The following is a 15,728-nucleotide window of genomic DNA, read 5'->3' as shown; positions in this document are numbered from 1 at the left end:
TTTGGCTCAATCTGTAGCTGTTGCAGTCAGAGAGCAATAGGGGAGCCATCTGGTGGCTAATCAAACACCTGTAAATTCCAGTGAATGGTAAGAGCAGTCCCTGAAGCCCAGTGGATGCCTGGCATCATCATGTTACAAAGGTGGTTTCTGAAGACTGTCATTTAGTCTTTACCATAGATAGGGTACGCTGTCGAGTTGAAATTGCTGTGCTCTAACTGCAAGTAATTCAATTTGTTCCTAATTTAAATTCTGACGTTAGTTTTATGGTTTGCTTAGTGTGAACAAGATGCTTTTTATTTATTTTTGTGTGTGAGAATCATTTGACAACATCAACCTAATTCACAAACTTTACACTCTGCATAATAATCATGCAAGATAACTGTAGCTTCTTCAAGTGTTCAAGTTTAAGAAGTGCTGTTGCATCTTCCTGACGGCTTGAGGAAACCCTGCACAGATGGCTGGTTAGAATTACCTTCCCCTTAAAATTTACCTTGGCTATCTCATGCATGATGTAAATTATTTGGTATGGACACGTGTGGGTATAACACAGTACTGAACCATGGAATTATCTGTACATTTTCAAATGAGTTTTTGTGAGAGATTGTGGAAGCAAGTTGGTTAGAAAATTGTGGTGTTTACTCAGTACTGTCCTAAAACAGGCAATACCCCAAAAAGGGGAGCCTTTAGGAGGCCACGTCTTGAGTATTTAACTTATTCTGTTTTATTTCAGGTACCTGGAAATAGAGTGGGAAGCTAAACGAAAAACATACCGGGAATTCAGCAAATCAACAATGATGGATTTCTGTCCCAGAGTCCCGAAACAGGATAACAGCAGTGATTGTGGGGTATATTTATTGCAGTATGTGGAAACCTTCTTCCAGGTACAGTATAGAAGTATTACAAATGTCTGCTTATAACCTTCTTCTGGGTGAAATCCTCAAATCCCTTTGAACGCCTAATGGTGAGGCATAATATATTGTTCCACTTGAGGAAGGGGAGAGAAGATCTACCCTTAACCTGGAAGCAGGACTGCAGGGCCGCCCCCTCTGGTTTCCTTTGCAGCTGGAGTATAGGCAACTGCCCTTCTATCTCCCTTGTGTAGAGTTTTCTGGCCACTTGATCCAGTGTGGCTTCTACCCTCAGACTGTCAACTTTCCTGGTGTATTTGACATCTGTGCAGAGCATGCTTTTTTGGAATGTGGGGGCGGGGGAAGAGGGAACCCTTGCATGTTTGCCGTGCCCCTTTCCTACATCCCTGAATCAAAGTCCTGTGCATGGACAGATTTGTGTGGGTCCTCAGCCCCTGGGCAAATTTCTCTGTGCAGAAGAGCATGATAAGCTCCTAGGGAGATGTGAGCCAAAGTTCAGCACTGATCTTTCTGAACAGCTCATTTTCTAGCCACTTGGTAAGGTACTCTGATTCTTACCTTTTTCTCTTCATTTTAACTTAATGTTTAGATTTCACATTTTTCTTCCTCTGAATGATTAAATGTGTGATCATTTAAATAAGTAATTCAAAGAAGTTGGTTTAAAAAAATCTCGTATCTGCCCACAGGCTGGGCTTGTGGAAGCTGATTTGTGGCATCCAAGCATCTGGTTTAGTTAGAACAAGCACGTTCTCTGCCCCCATCTCCATTCTCCTTCTCCACCAGCATAATGTTGTATAGCGGTCCCAGTGCCAGAGCAAGTATTCTGTCCCAGCCATCTTGTCTGAAGCCACAGGGAAAGAGGTCCTGGCTTAACCTGCAATCAGCCCTTCTGGTGTCCTGCTGAACCCTGTAAAGGCATTCTTCATGCTTGTCATTTCTTCACCAGCAGACAGTCTGGCAGGGGAGATAGGTGGGACTGTTATTCTGTTAGAAAACTTCATCCTGCAACATACAATTTTCAGGGCCACGTGTGACTAATTAGCTAGAGTGCATAATGTGCACGTGTGCTTTCTCTCGCCCCCCAGTGTCACCCTTCTTTCCCCTCCTATCCTGCTGTCTTCCCCCTCCTTGCTAATTGCAGAATGTTGTTTCCTCCCTCTCCGTGAATTAAGATACATTCCCAAAGGGCCATGGTTCTACAGATGCTATCCTTTCAGTTGAGACGTCCTCCCTTTCTCTGTCTATGTGAGTGTTGGGCACAAGAGATGACAGAAAGTATCTCCCAAAACTAACCCTTTAAAAGGGTCTTATTCAGTTTCCTGAGGCAAACTGCTATGGTGTGTAGCTTATGCCTTATTATACATTTCCAGTCTTTAACATTGTACAGCGAGTAAGCTAGGATAGTGCTGTCCAGTCTCAGCAATAGTGTGTATGGAAGTCCAGTGAAAAAGCTGAAACTGCAAAGATATCTTTTAAAAACTACTTTTTTTGCCACCAGGCTCCTGTTGTTAACTTTGAGCTACCAATGCACTTGGAGCGGTGGTTCCCTCGTCGGGTAGTGAGGAGCAAACGGGAAGAAATTCGAGACCTGATCTTGCAACTGCACTTGCAACAGCAAAGCGGCAGCAGCAGCTAATGAATCTGTTCAGCCAATCCTGGCACAAACATTTACAAAAAAATTGCTGGAAAGCTGCTTTGGAGCGTTTAGACTCTTCCTTATGAGAAAAAAAAATGCCACATAGTATTTTTGTTCATTTGTTGTAAATTTATTCTGAGGCTTTATATTTGAATTGTATGGTTAGAGGGTGCAGGGAGGGCTGGGTGTAGGGTTTAGATGAAGCATAAATATGTAATTTAAAATTAATATTTGTTGGCTAACTGAATTTTCACTTGGAATCTGGAAGCAGCATACAGGTATGTGCCGTAAAGATGTGAAAATATTTTAATTCTAAGGAGTGTGTTCCTCCCCATTTGTTACATTCATGTAACTCTGGGAGCTGAGTAAGCATATAGGTGTCATATGTGATGCCTCCTTGTTTGACTGACTGATAATATCTCAGACCTATTATTGTAAGTTTCCCCATGTTGCAATTCTCGTGTATAGTATGAATACTATGTATTTTTTAGTTTGAGAATATAGTACTGAATCTCTTTAGAGATGCCTTTTGTGGTATATTTTGTAATAAACTGAATCAGGAGTAACCTGCACCCAACAGGAGATCAGCCTGTTGAGAATGGAAATTGCTGTTTAAGTGTTTCCATCATAAAACTTATTTTCAGAGGATTTGAAAACATTTGCTCCAGGGTGAAGCTTGAAGCCTTGCAAGGTCAAAAGTGAACTTTCTTCTACATTTTTAGATCCTTTTTTTCCTTAACCAAATTTTTAGAAAATGGTCTTGATTTTAAAATATAAATACAATCCTCCTCATCTTACTCTTGTGGGTTGTCCTATTGACTCTGATAGGATGACTTGCATGTGTATAAGACAAGCAAGATTTGGCCCAGTATGTTAGTTTTAGGGGCTTTAATGTGAAATATATGCACATACCTTCACTCAAAAAGACTCATTATATGCATATATGTAATTTGTCTTAAGAAACTGCATACATATTACAGTGTCCATTACTGCAAACAATTAGGTCTGTACAGAACTTTACTGGTGGGAGTTGGTCCTATTGAATCCTATTGAGTAAAGATACTCAGATGTTTAAGAGTTTAAACTGGGCCTTTATTTGATAAGCTAGAACAAGTGAGTGTATATATATTTAGCCAGTTTTTCAAAGAGACGTTAGTCACAGAAAGGTTTAATGACCTTTTAATATATGTGTATTTCTCCCATGGTCACTAATGGGAGTTAGGTGGTTGTGTTGAAAAGGATCTTTCTTCTGTTCTCTGTGGTAAGTCAGTACATGTTTCAGAGCTGCCTTTGAAAGAATTGTATTTCAGTTAATCAGCAACACTTCTTCCCTTCCCATCCCAGCCTATGTTTTAAAGCAGCATAGCAGCTGAGAACCAGAAAAAGCTGGAGCCTTTAACACTGAAAGTGAATTGCAGAACTAAAATGAAAATGGAGGGAAGGCCAGAAATGTGTTGAATGCTCCTAGAACTGAGGCCCAGGGCCAGATCCTCAGCTGGTGTAAACCAGTGCAACTCAGTTGACTTAATTTATATCATTGGGAGGATCTGGCCTTCACTGTGTAGGAGTGCACTCAGCACAGAAATGCATTCTGTCTCAAATCGGGAAGTGCTGGATGATTTTATGGGGCGAGGAAAAATATTTTTAAACCAAGTTTCTTTGCTGAGTGCCATTACCTTCTGCCTATCTTCAGCCAGCTTAGTGGAGGCAGTCATTATGCATTTCTGGGCTTAACATCATTTCCTTTTTAGTTTTGCAGTTCACCGTTTCAAGCTTAAACTATAGCAACTTCATTTCTTATTTGCATGGGTTAAGAGCATCAGTCTTAGCCTCCATGAACATGTGTTGCTTTCCTTACCGTAGCCACAGCAGCAGAATGATTATAGACGTAAGTTTTTGTATTTATTGTGGACATGGATAAAAGGCTAAGTAAATAAATGTATATGGTCACACTAAGCTTTTTCAGTTGATGGGTATTTTTTCTCGTGAGCCTGGTAAAGTTGTATTATAAATTGGTTTTTTTACTACAGTAAAATTGGTTTTCATCATAAAATAGTACTCTTTTAGATTGGCTTGTTTGTACATTTTTAAAATAAAAAAAGGGGCAATCTTTTAAAATCACTTTTATGACCTTCCTTACAAATTGGTGATGGAAATGTGTTTTGAGAATGCCAGTGTTTGATATTAAAAATCTTTAAAAGTTGTTGAACTTGATTATTCCCTTTTTTTTATAACCAGTGAGTTCGATATAAGCTGGAGTATTTTATCAACTTGTCACTTACCTACCATATCTGTTGTTAACCCATGTGGGTTTTTTTAGTTTAGTTTTGTTTTGGTTTTTTTGAGTACCATAACGTATCTAATTAATTTTGAACACAGCTGTTCACAACTCCTTGAGTGAAAAGCATTTAATTCTTTTTGAACCAGATTATTGACCCCAACAAGTCTGTTTTCTACCTGGTTCAACCAACCATATTGCCTCCCCCTTTGTCTTCCCTGCATGATGGATGCACTGTGTGTGTGTGAGGGGGGAGGAGGGGGTATGGCCAGAAAGCATTGAGCTCTGGAGATCCCTGCTTTCTGCAGTGGCACTTTGGGGGCCTGTCATAAACAGATGATTAAGGGTTAGTACCTCTTTTACCTGTAAAGGGTTAAAAAGTTCACCTAGCCTAGCTAACACCTGACCAGAGGAACCAATGAGGGAACAAGATGTTTCAAAAGGAAGGAGGGAAGTTTTTCCTTTGCTTTAGAGTTTCAGTTTCAGCCAGAGTGAAAAAGATCAAGGAATCAGCCTCTTATCAGAGTAATAAGTTTTAGAAAGGAATAAACAGGTTTATGTTTATTTCTTTGTAACCTGTCCTATGCAATTAGAGGTAGAATTAAACTGGGTATTTGGATATTTTTTTGTGTAACTAAATTTGTGCCCAGGGGAACGTCTTCTGTGTTTTGAATCTGTTGTCTGTGAGAGTAGCTGGTATGCTAATCTCTCCCAGAGGGTTTTCTTTTACCTTTCTTTTCTTTAATTAAAAGGCTTTTTCTTAATACCTGATTGATTTTTCCTTGTTTTTAGATCCAAGGGGACTGGATCTGGACTCACCAGGGATTGGTGGGGGAAAGGAGGAGGGATGGTTAATTTCTCCTTGTTTTAAGATCCAAGGGGTTTGGATCTGTGTTCACCAGGGAACTGGTGAAGTCCCTCAAAACTACCCAGGGAAAAAAGTAGTGCTTGGGGGATGGTGACAGATACCAGATCTAAGCTGGTAATTAAGCTTAGAAGTGTCCATGCAGGTCACCACATCTATACCCTAAAGTTCAGAGTGGGGAAGGAACCTTGACAGGGCCATTGAAGGCAACATAAATTAGAACCACCCTGAGACTGCTCTGACTTGCGTTAGAGGCCAAACTGGTACAACCAACTTTGCCCACATGTTCCCTAACCCTCCAGGTCCTGTGTCAAGCACAGTATAGTGGACTAGGGGATTGAGGGCATAGAGTTTAACACTAGTTCAAAAGCTACAGTTCATAGCAAAGTTTATAACTGCGTGTATAACTTTGGCATCAGGATGCTTTACTCTATTTAAAAACCTATAGTTTACAAAATATTGGTCTATTTAAACTGAAGGTCACCAAACTCTGGTAGTGCCAGGCCAGCAGTGAAAGCAGGTTTCAGAAGATTGCTTGAGTACCAAGAGAATGCTTTGGTACCAAGTCACAGAAAGGTCAATTCCAGAAACTCACCGCAAGAGCAACCCAGCAGAAACAAAGATGAAGATATGAGAGGCTGTAGGAAGTAAATCCTTGATTAAAATGTGTAAATGACTAGCCATCAGTAAGCATCAAAGGATTGAGGTACTCATACATCAAGTATGTGTTTTAAAAAGTGTTTTGTGGGCTCCTGGATTTGTTCATTGGAATGGAAGGCATAGACCTCTAGTAATTCACCTATCTTATCTGAGACTGAACTTCTAGGTCTTGACCCAGAAATTAACTCATTTTAGTGGACACATGCTACTCCCTAAAAGTGAAAAAGATGGGGGAAATCAGACAGACAGCATTCTTAGCTTGATAATGGAGAGGCGGGGGATGCTGCATTAGGCAACGAGGGATCCAAATCCTCCTGTTTCCAGATTTAAGCTCAGCAACCTAGAGTCAGAAGAAAAGGCCTCACGGGGATGGAGAAAATTTTCTTAAACTATACAACCATACTGGTGTTGAAAATATTGTGAAAGGATAAGTGCAGGCATCCTGGCCTCATGGTTTCACTCAAATTACTGAGCAAGGTAAATGTGTGCTCTAGATCAACAGCTTCAAAGAGGAGGGAAGACTAAGACTACTACACTGGAAAGCTTGTGAGCAGATTAAATTTAGAAGTGTTAGATTAATTTAGTTGACTATTTCATTTCCGAGTTGCTGGTGCTTACGCAAATAATGCACAATAATATGTTGCTAAGAGATTGTCGTATGATTAAGATGTTGCATAAAGTGTAATCAGACTCCTAGCAATCAAATCACAAGAGACAATTTAGAAGCTTATCATCTGAGCCATGGAAGAGGGGAAAAGACAGGAAGATTCTACAGATACCTAAGTCTTAGAACTGTTAATCGTTGACATATCTTGGACATATCTTTATTTTGCATTGTTTATTTTCTGATAAATGATCTTCCCTGTTACGCTCAGCAGAAATTGTGGTTGAAACTTTTCTATGTTTCTGTGGTCTGTTTAATTCAGAAAATATATTTGTTTGTTTTCTGTATGCACAACAAATACCAATAAAGAAATTATTTTAATGCTGTGTGTTTAAAATTATGTATTCGACAGGTTTCTGTTGCCCTGCAGAAAAATTGTAACACAAGTCATATACTTGCTTCTTAGCAGTGACACAAAGATAGTTACTGCTAAGATAGTTAAAAAACGTGTTAGAGCTTAAATGGCCATCAGAAATGCTAAGGCAGGCTGTGGCTAAAGGTAGTCAAGCTTTGTACTATCCAAGTGCTGTGAGTGGAGCTGAGTACCTGACACTCTTCAACACCACTCAGAATTTGCCCCTCTGCCACTGTATCTGTGCGAGAAAACTTTGTACCTGTTTTCCAGTCAGAGTGCAAGCTCTAAGACATAGACAGTGTTCAGGCGTTTTTACCACTGTCATAAAAATGTGCTCAGACTGGGTTTTGTTGGGATGGTCATAGTGGCAGTAGTATCTGAGCCATTGTCTGCATTAGCGTTTGTAGCGTTGATCGTCTAGGACCAACTGTACAGTGGTGGATAGTGGGAACAACATTTTCTCGTGTAGATAAGGTATTTATGGGAGCCAACAACCACCAGTGTTGTTGCAAAAAGAGAAAATGTCTAATATCCTCAGGAATCTATAATGTGAAATTTTCTAATCTGCACTTTTAAAGGAAGATATGAGGAAGATCTCACTGCTTTGTAATATCATGACCTCTGTTAGTTAGCATAAGGAACAGACAAAAGCAAAAGTGACTTATTTGACCCATAAGAACTTACTACAATATCCTAACATTCATTTGGGTCAAAAATCATTCAGCCCTGATAAAAATAAGGATTGAAAGGCTAACCAACCTACTTTTTTTGTTATCTGGTGTGTGTTGTCCACATACCCCTAGTAGGAGCCATCTGTTTCCCTCCCCATATGCTGTTCTTGATTCCTTTCTGCCTGTAGACTATGTTCTTAGGACAGGGTTTCTCATATTTGTTCATAATGTGGATGATGATGTAACAATGAGATTGTCTTATGGGCCACTCTCTTCCCATTTGCAATTATGCTGATGATCTTCCATTCAGGATTGGATAACATCCTAGTGATGATCACAGCAATTTCCTTATATGAAAAAATGACATTCGGAACTTATGTAATTTTCCAACACAGCAGGACCAGCCAACTCTCTTTGGACCATGAGCAAGTGCTCCACAGACCACAGTTTGGGAGCTTACATGTTAAGAGCAATTGATATTGTGGTCAGGATACTTGGATTGGTGGTGATGTCATGCCCATTTAGTAAGTTCTCAGTGAACCTTAACACTCCATGACACATTTCTCCCAGAAGGCAATCTGAAACGGCTTCTGTTGCTGGGGGTGTCTCATTGCACCATGCTATGGTAGCATCCCAATTTGCTCTACTCTAGTTCCTTATTACATTTAAAGTTGCTGACTTGTTAACCAAACAGCTGTTTAGACTTGGTGTCTGTACAGATGCCTTGTTTATACTATTCATAGGCTGGTTAACGTTTAAAAAGAGCGGAGAGAATCTGGGAGCGAGCTGCCGTTCTGCTATGCTAAGGACAGGGGTATTACAGAGTAAGGTCTGCTATAATCTAATGTAGCAGTACTTTGCTAGCTCTGTCACCTGAAGAAAGAAGTGAGTAGAGACACATTGCTTCATTGCTACCTATGCGGGGGGTGAGGATCTAAGTCAATCAGCATGTTCTTTTAAAGCTTCCCAAATATTTGTAACTAATACAAGTGGAGGAGAAGCAGAGACATTAATGACGAAGACCTTCCATTGAGGAACTGTTCTTAACGTGAATTGATGTTGTTTGGCTAGCATGTGTAAAAGGGAAGGAAATTGAAGAGCCAATGAAAAACGTGCGTAATTAAGTGTGAAAGGTACTGTCCTTGTTAACGACATGACAAGATCCGGTAAAGAGCTTAGCTGGCCAGATTAAAACTAAAAAATTGTCTCCTCAATCCATCTGCTAACTCCAAGGAGCTTGCTTTCAGCACCTTTTGTTATTTCTGAAATGAAGTGGAATACTGTACTTCCTTTGCAAAGAAAATAATCTCGGAGACATTTTGGCTGACTTTTGTTGTGGTTTAATAATAATAATCCTTTTGTCAAAGACAATTACATGTGACGTCAGTAAATTTTCAAGAAGGGAAGGCACCTGACTGTGTGTTAAAAAGGGATTTTTTTCCCCCTTGCCTTTGTTTTTTAGCCAAAATAAATATGCTGAACTTACCTTGGAAAATCCATCTGGGTGTCTTGATTTTTGTGTTGTTAGAAGGGGATCTTCAAGTATTTACAGGTAACACAACTCTTATCTTCATTCTCATGTCCTTGTTTTCAATGGTTTAATGATAGCACTATCTGAACATGAAAACAGCTTTTTAGTTTAAAGTATGATAATATGGAGAACTACATGTGACCAGGTTCTGCTCTCTAATAACAGTGTAAATCGGAAGTAATTTCATTGTCTTCCATGGAGTTATTCTAGATTTTCATTGTGGTAACTGAGTAGATGTAGCTACAGACTGTTAAATTTTCATATGTGACCCTTTCCAGGTTTTGACCAGCATGAAATACCAATGAAACCATTTTTTATTTGTTGCTTTTTCTTAATAACTTACAATGGAAGGTCTTAATATCAGAGATCCTGCAGCTTTGCCTAGATGTTTAAGATGTTGTTGTAGTTTAGAAAGAATAGGGGTTTACCCCCGTGAACCTAGCCAGCATTTTCTTTTCTTTTCTCGTGGTTATGCACAATCTGGCTGTGGCTTTCCACCCCAGAGGAGGCTGAATTTTGGTGGGTATGTACAGCATACGGGGCTTACTCCTACATACAATGAAATGAAAAGCAAAGTTCCTGTTAACTTTAATGGTGCAGAGTCAGGGCCATGGTTTTAACAGCACTTTTGGATTGAAAGTACTCTATCTATCACCACTATTCCTGTAGTGAATGCTTCTGATACCTTATTATTCTTCCTCTACCTCACTTTGTCTGCTAACGATATTCCCCTGGACTTGTAGAATTCCCCTTGGACTTGTAGTTCTGGGTCATTTGACTATATGATAGAGAACTTTGCTGACTGTGGTTACCACTAGACAGGCCTCTTCCAACCCCACAGCCCCCATGAAGTTGTGGGCTTTTTGTGTTTGGGCGCTAATTAAAGATAAAAGTAAAACAAATTAAAGCCTTTAGGATAATCTTTTTCTTTCTTTCTTTACTGTGCCATGTGTTGGAACTACATGGGGGAAGGAGGTATAATGGCTGACTGTTAACATGCTTCACAATTCAATCCAGAGATATGAAGATCAAACAAGATTTGTGTAGAAAGGGAGCATGCAATAGAGAGTGCATCTCTACTCCTTAACTTAATTGTTCTCTTTCCTTATTTAGACTCTGAATCAGCAAGCCCTTAAGCACACATCAGTTTTCTCAGAGGGGTAGTTCTGCTGACTTCAATGGGCCAACTCATATATACAAGGTTAAACATGTGCATTGGTGTTTGCAGGATCAGGGTGATAGTGCTGATAGTTCATTATCAAGATGCTGCAAAGAAGTTAAAATTCTTTAAAATACAGATAGGTCCAGCCAGCCATCATCAGGACAGAATATTTGGGGTAGAATACTTGTAGTATGTCAGAAAACCACTGGGCATAAAAAGTTGCCAGCTCTAGTGGTAGCTTTTTCAAGGATGCCTACCTATTTGGAACTAGATTTAGACCTTAATTGGCAACATGAGAGAGACCAAGGACTGAATGGGCTGTAAAGACAGAACTCCCCCCACCTGGTCTCTCCCAGTGAGGAGTGAAAGTTTTTGGAGCAACAATGCAGGGGAGGCTTTTGCTGCTATGGCCTATGCTGTTGCCTGTTTTGTGTGTAAATGGAGTACTTGAGTCTCCATGGTGGTCAATATAGCACTTTCCACAATGCCAGTACTAAATTAATATTTAAATACCAATTCATAAGCAGTTTTTCAGTTGAGACCACTCCAATAGGAGGTAAAACACTGGGCTTACCTTGATTTTAAACTTTTGCCAAGTGATCATGTGAAACTAATTGCATGATGAACCAGACAAATGAAAATTCAGCTAGAAGGTATACATTCCCTTGATAACGTGGTAAATTCAGAGGAGCTGGGGAAATCACAAACACCTTTCCTATGATAAATGCAGCTCATTCTCTGCTACCCTGCCCACTTGCACCAGTGCATCTGAGAGGAGAAATGTACCCTTTTAAAATGGCTAATGAAAAACCAAATCCCTTTTGGCCAGATTCTATGGTTCTTAGTCAAAACTGCCACTGAAGTCAACTAGAGGTTTGCCCAAGTTAAGGACTGCAGGATATCAGCTATAACTGTGCTGCCCAGAAATCCAGGGCAGTGTGTTGGGTTATATAGAATGGTGTAACTCTGTCAGCTGAGTCTTGCATATGGTTTAATTTTACAGCAGAAATTTATTCCGCTGCAGAGGAAATTGAAGGTAAGGATGCTAGGCCAACAACTCAACCCAGTGGCTGGCAATTAGTAAATCCTTCCCTGTCTCCTGAGTCAAGACAACGTACTGAATTCACAGGAAAGGAACACCTCAACAGGCGTGTGTTGTTTCGAAGGAAGAGGTCCATCCTGTTTCCTAGTGGAGTTAAAATTTGTCCAGATGAGACTGGTGAGCAGGTCATTGCCAACCATCTGAAATACTTCAGACTCCGAGGTAAGTGAGCGCAGGGAAGCTGACACAGTGCTCTATAGCAGTGTTACGGTAAGTAAAGATGAAACCATTGCATGCTTAATAAATAATTGATTTTAAAAATTCATTTTAAAAGTGTAGTATTTGTTATAAACATTAATACTTATCATACAAAGAGGCCCTAGGTTAAGTACATTACCTAAGAAATTTTGCTTTTGTTCCTTGATAACTCAAAATAATTATGTATGAGCTAACAACCCCCGCTAGCCACACTTACATTATTAGGGGGAGGGATAGCTCAGTGGTTTGAGCATTGGACTGCTAAACCCAGGGTTGTGAGTTCAATCCTTGAGGGGGCCACTTGGGGATCTGGGGCAAAATCAGTACTTGGTCCTGCTAGTGAAGGCAGGGGCCTGGACTCAACAACCTTTCAAGGTCCCCTCCAGTTCTAGGTGATTGGTATATCTCCTATTATTATTATATTTATATCGTGAAGATATCTCAGTCCCTGCAATCAAAGATCCTCCATAATAACCAATACAACTATACCAGTATGACTTCCTATGTGGACATTCTTATTCCAGAATAGGAGGGTCTTTTTCAATTGAATTAATGTTGCTTTGAAAGGGGTTTAAACTTAACTGGGAAAAAACAGACACTTTTTTTTCTGGGGTCCATATGGGAAGTTATAACAGTATAACTGGTATTACTTACCCATGTAGGGAAAGTTAGGCTCCTAAGTTACACAGGCCTGGTCTACACTCTGGGAAATTAGGTTAGTATATCTATATGTCACTCAGGGTGTGAAAAATCCATTCCCTTGAGCGACACAGTTAAACCAAGCTAACGCCTGGCGAATTCCCCCAGCAACCTAGTTCCTGCCTCTCAGGAAGTGGAAAACTCAAACTGACGGGAGAATCCTCCTGTCTGTAGACAATATCTTGACTTAAAATGCTACAGTGGTGCAGCTGCAGCACTTCACTGTAGACAAGGCCTTAGACATTTTTGGAAATTCTGTCCTAAGTCACACACAGTCTGTGGCAGAAGAGGCATTGGATCCTGGGTCTCCCCAGTCCCAGGCTAGCTCTCTAGCCACTGGATCATTCTTTTTTCTATGCTCAACAGTCTCACATCCCTACCCCCTCTCAATTTTTGAAGTAGTAGCCAGATGAAGGACTTCCTGTAGTGTAGCCCTATTGGAATCAGAATCCCTTTCACACACAGTCAGTAGTGGTGCTAGTCGGTAATGTAAACTCCCACTCAGTAACATTCCTGAGGCCTAAATGTGTGCCAAACTTCCAGCATGAAAAAAAAAAACACCGGAAGCATTGAACAGTGGGATGACTTCTGCAGCATAAATGAAATACTCTATCCAGATTCATGATACGGCATTGCCAACGCAAGCAAATTAGGCTGGATCATGTCAGGTTCCTGTTATTTAAATCTGGGACTATAATGACAGTTGTCCCCCTTTAAGAAGGGACTGTCGAGAGGTATGTGGAAGCTCTCTGGGAAGCTCTCTAGCCATTCTTCACCTTAGCTCCCTCTCCTCTTGCATTGCTCCCATCTGATCCATTGATTTTCTCTGTTTCTGCACAGCACTCTCCAGTTGCTAAGTATATAACTGAGAAACTTACTAGTTCATTATCAATTCACAGCGACCACTTCAGAGGTCATAGCCACTGAATACTTCATTTTCTTTTATAGCTAAGCTCATCTGAGCCCAACATGAGCCTCACAAGTCAACTAAAGACAGGACCCTGATTGTTGAAGAGACCTGGATCCTGATCCAAAGCCCATCAAAGTCAGTGACAGTCTCTCCTCTGACTTCAAATGGGTTTGGATCAGGCCCATTGTGCACAAGAGGCATGCTTCTGCTTCCTTCAAGTCAGTGTTAAAGCTCCTGTTGACTTCACTAGTCAAAAGGCCATGTTAGTGGAAGGTACATTGAAATAATAAATTCAGAGAACACAATGAAATCATTTATGCTCTGTAGAGCCAGAGCCTTATTTGAATATTAAATTGTGCCCTAGTATAAATGAGGAATTTTAAAGATTGTTAGCCATGTGCCAAACTTTATGAACTTTCCATTACATCCCTCTAGAAGCATTTTACTGGGTTTCTTAAAAATATTCAGATCTGTATGTTTTAACCATTGTTATTTTGTCAGTCCTGTAAAACACTTTCTTTCTCACCATATCTGTCCCCTGAGTACTGGGGGTGACCATAGTCATCCTGATATTCTTTCCTCCTATATTTTTTATCTAAAGGGGTATTCCAGTAAAGGAGGTTCTTTAGTTTCATGTGGACTACCATAAAAGTCAATACTGCTACAACGGAGAAAAAAGTCAGTTGTCATTCTAACGTCATTGATTATTTTTTAGCCATAGTCAAAACATTAATGCTGATGTGACTGTTTTCCATGTCATACTCATTCTATCTGTATCTACTTTAGAAGGGAACAGGTAGGAATATATTTAGCTATTTCTTTTAATTTTATAAAGGCATCTTCCAACCAGGATTCCATATTTTTTGCCTAATGCAGTCTTATGGCTCCCAGCTTTACTGGCTTCTGTAAGGTTCTGAGAGCTGCTGAGGTTGCCTCTGCTTTGTTATGGGCTACAAGCTGAGTGCTCATCTCTTGTGACTAGATCTCTCCATGGAGATTTTTAAACAGAACTTTCCTGTTACTTTTTATGGGGAAATTCTACTTACAAATCAAATGTATGATGTGGCACCTGGTGTTAGACCTCCTGTAATTCACAGAGAGAACAACACAAGAGGTGCTAAAAATATATGATGAAACATGAAAAATTCACAGTGATACTGAACAGGGCATATAGAAAATCAGTATTCTCTAAACTTAATTATGTCTGCATTTTCAAATCTATTATTATTAGCAGTCTAGTAATACCAAGAGGTCCATCTAAGATTACAGGCATCGTTGTACTTTGCTGTACCTCTCCATAGTAAGAGACCAAGGAGCTGACAGTCTAAAAAGGAAGGATTCACAGCATGGGAGAGGCAAGCTAGGTTCAGGGAGGAAGTGACTTCTTCAAGGTCATGCTAGCAGGTCAGTGGCAGAGCCAGAAATACATGCCGGGTCTTCTGTGTCTCATTCCAGTGCCGTGGTCACTCTATCCAGGTGTCGGCAACCTTTCAGAAGTGCTGTGCCAAGTCTTCATTTATTCACTCTAATTTAAGGTTTTGCATGCCAGTAATACATTTTAACGTTTTTAGAAGGTTTGTTTCTAGAAGTCTACAATATATAACTAAACTATTGTTGTTTGTAAAGTAAACAAGGTTTTAAATATGTTTAAGAAGCTTCATTTAAAATTAAATTAAAATGCAGAGCCTCCTAGACTGGTGACCAGGACCCGGGCAGCGTGAGTGCCGCTGAAAATCAGCTCGCGTGCTGCCTTCGGCACACGTGCCATAGGTTGCCTACCCCTGCTCTAATCAAATACCTAAATCGCAAAACAGCCCACTACTTGTCGTAGGGTTAGCATTTTTTTTACTTTCATTAGCAGCACTGTCTGACCAATCTAGGGTTATTGCTGCCTCTGCACTCCTTAGTGTTTTATACCCCTCTGTGCTCTTTGTAGTGATAGTCATAAAGAGACTTTTTTTAAAAAAAAAGAGTATTTACAGATGGAAGTCAGCCTATCTAGACATTTTTATCATGTTTGTCACTATAATATCTGACCATGTAACAGAATAGTTAGGTTTATGGTCTAATAGATATCTATGAATATCTGTAGAGGTGATATGGATACACAGTTTGGGTTTGATCCTGC

At 40.0% G+C, this 15,728-nt stretch overlaps 1 protein-coding gene across 1 annotated transcript in view; it reads left to right on the top strand.

The window, feature by feature from the left end:
* Positions 1–789: 789 nt before the first annotated feature.
* The window catches only part of IMPG2 (interphotoreceptor matrix proteoglycan 2), a 101,301-nt gene continuing 86,362 nt past the window's right edge, over positions 790–15,728 (top strand). The window contains exons 1-3 of the mRNA XM_050956590.1: positions 790–881; positions 9,461–9,550; positions 11,695–11,955. Coding sequence (XP_050812547.1) covers positions 9,472–9,550; positions 11,695–11,955 — 340 coding nt within the window. The 5' untranslated portion in view covers positions 790–881; positions 9,461–9,471. The remainder of the gene's footprint in view (positions 882–9,460; positions 9,551–11,694; positions 11,956–15,728) is intronic.

The sequence above is a fragment of the Gopherus flavomarginatus genome, chromosome 1, assembly GCF_025201925.1.
Source record: "Gopherus flavomarginatus isolate rGopFla2 chromosome 1, rGopFla2.mat.asm, whole genome shotgun sequence".
Taxonomy (NCBI): Eukaryota; Metazoa; Chordata; order Testudines; family Testudinidae; genus Gopherus; species Gopherus flavomarginatus.
This window is presented reverse-complemented; position numbering and strand designations above follow the sequence as displayed.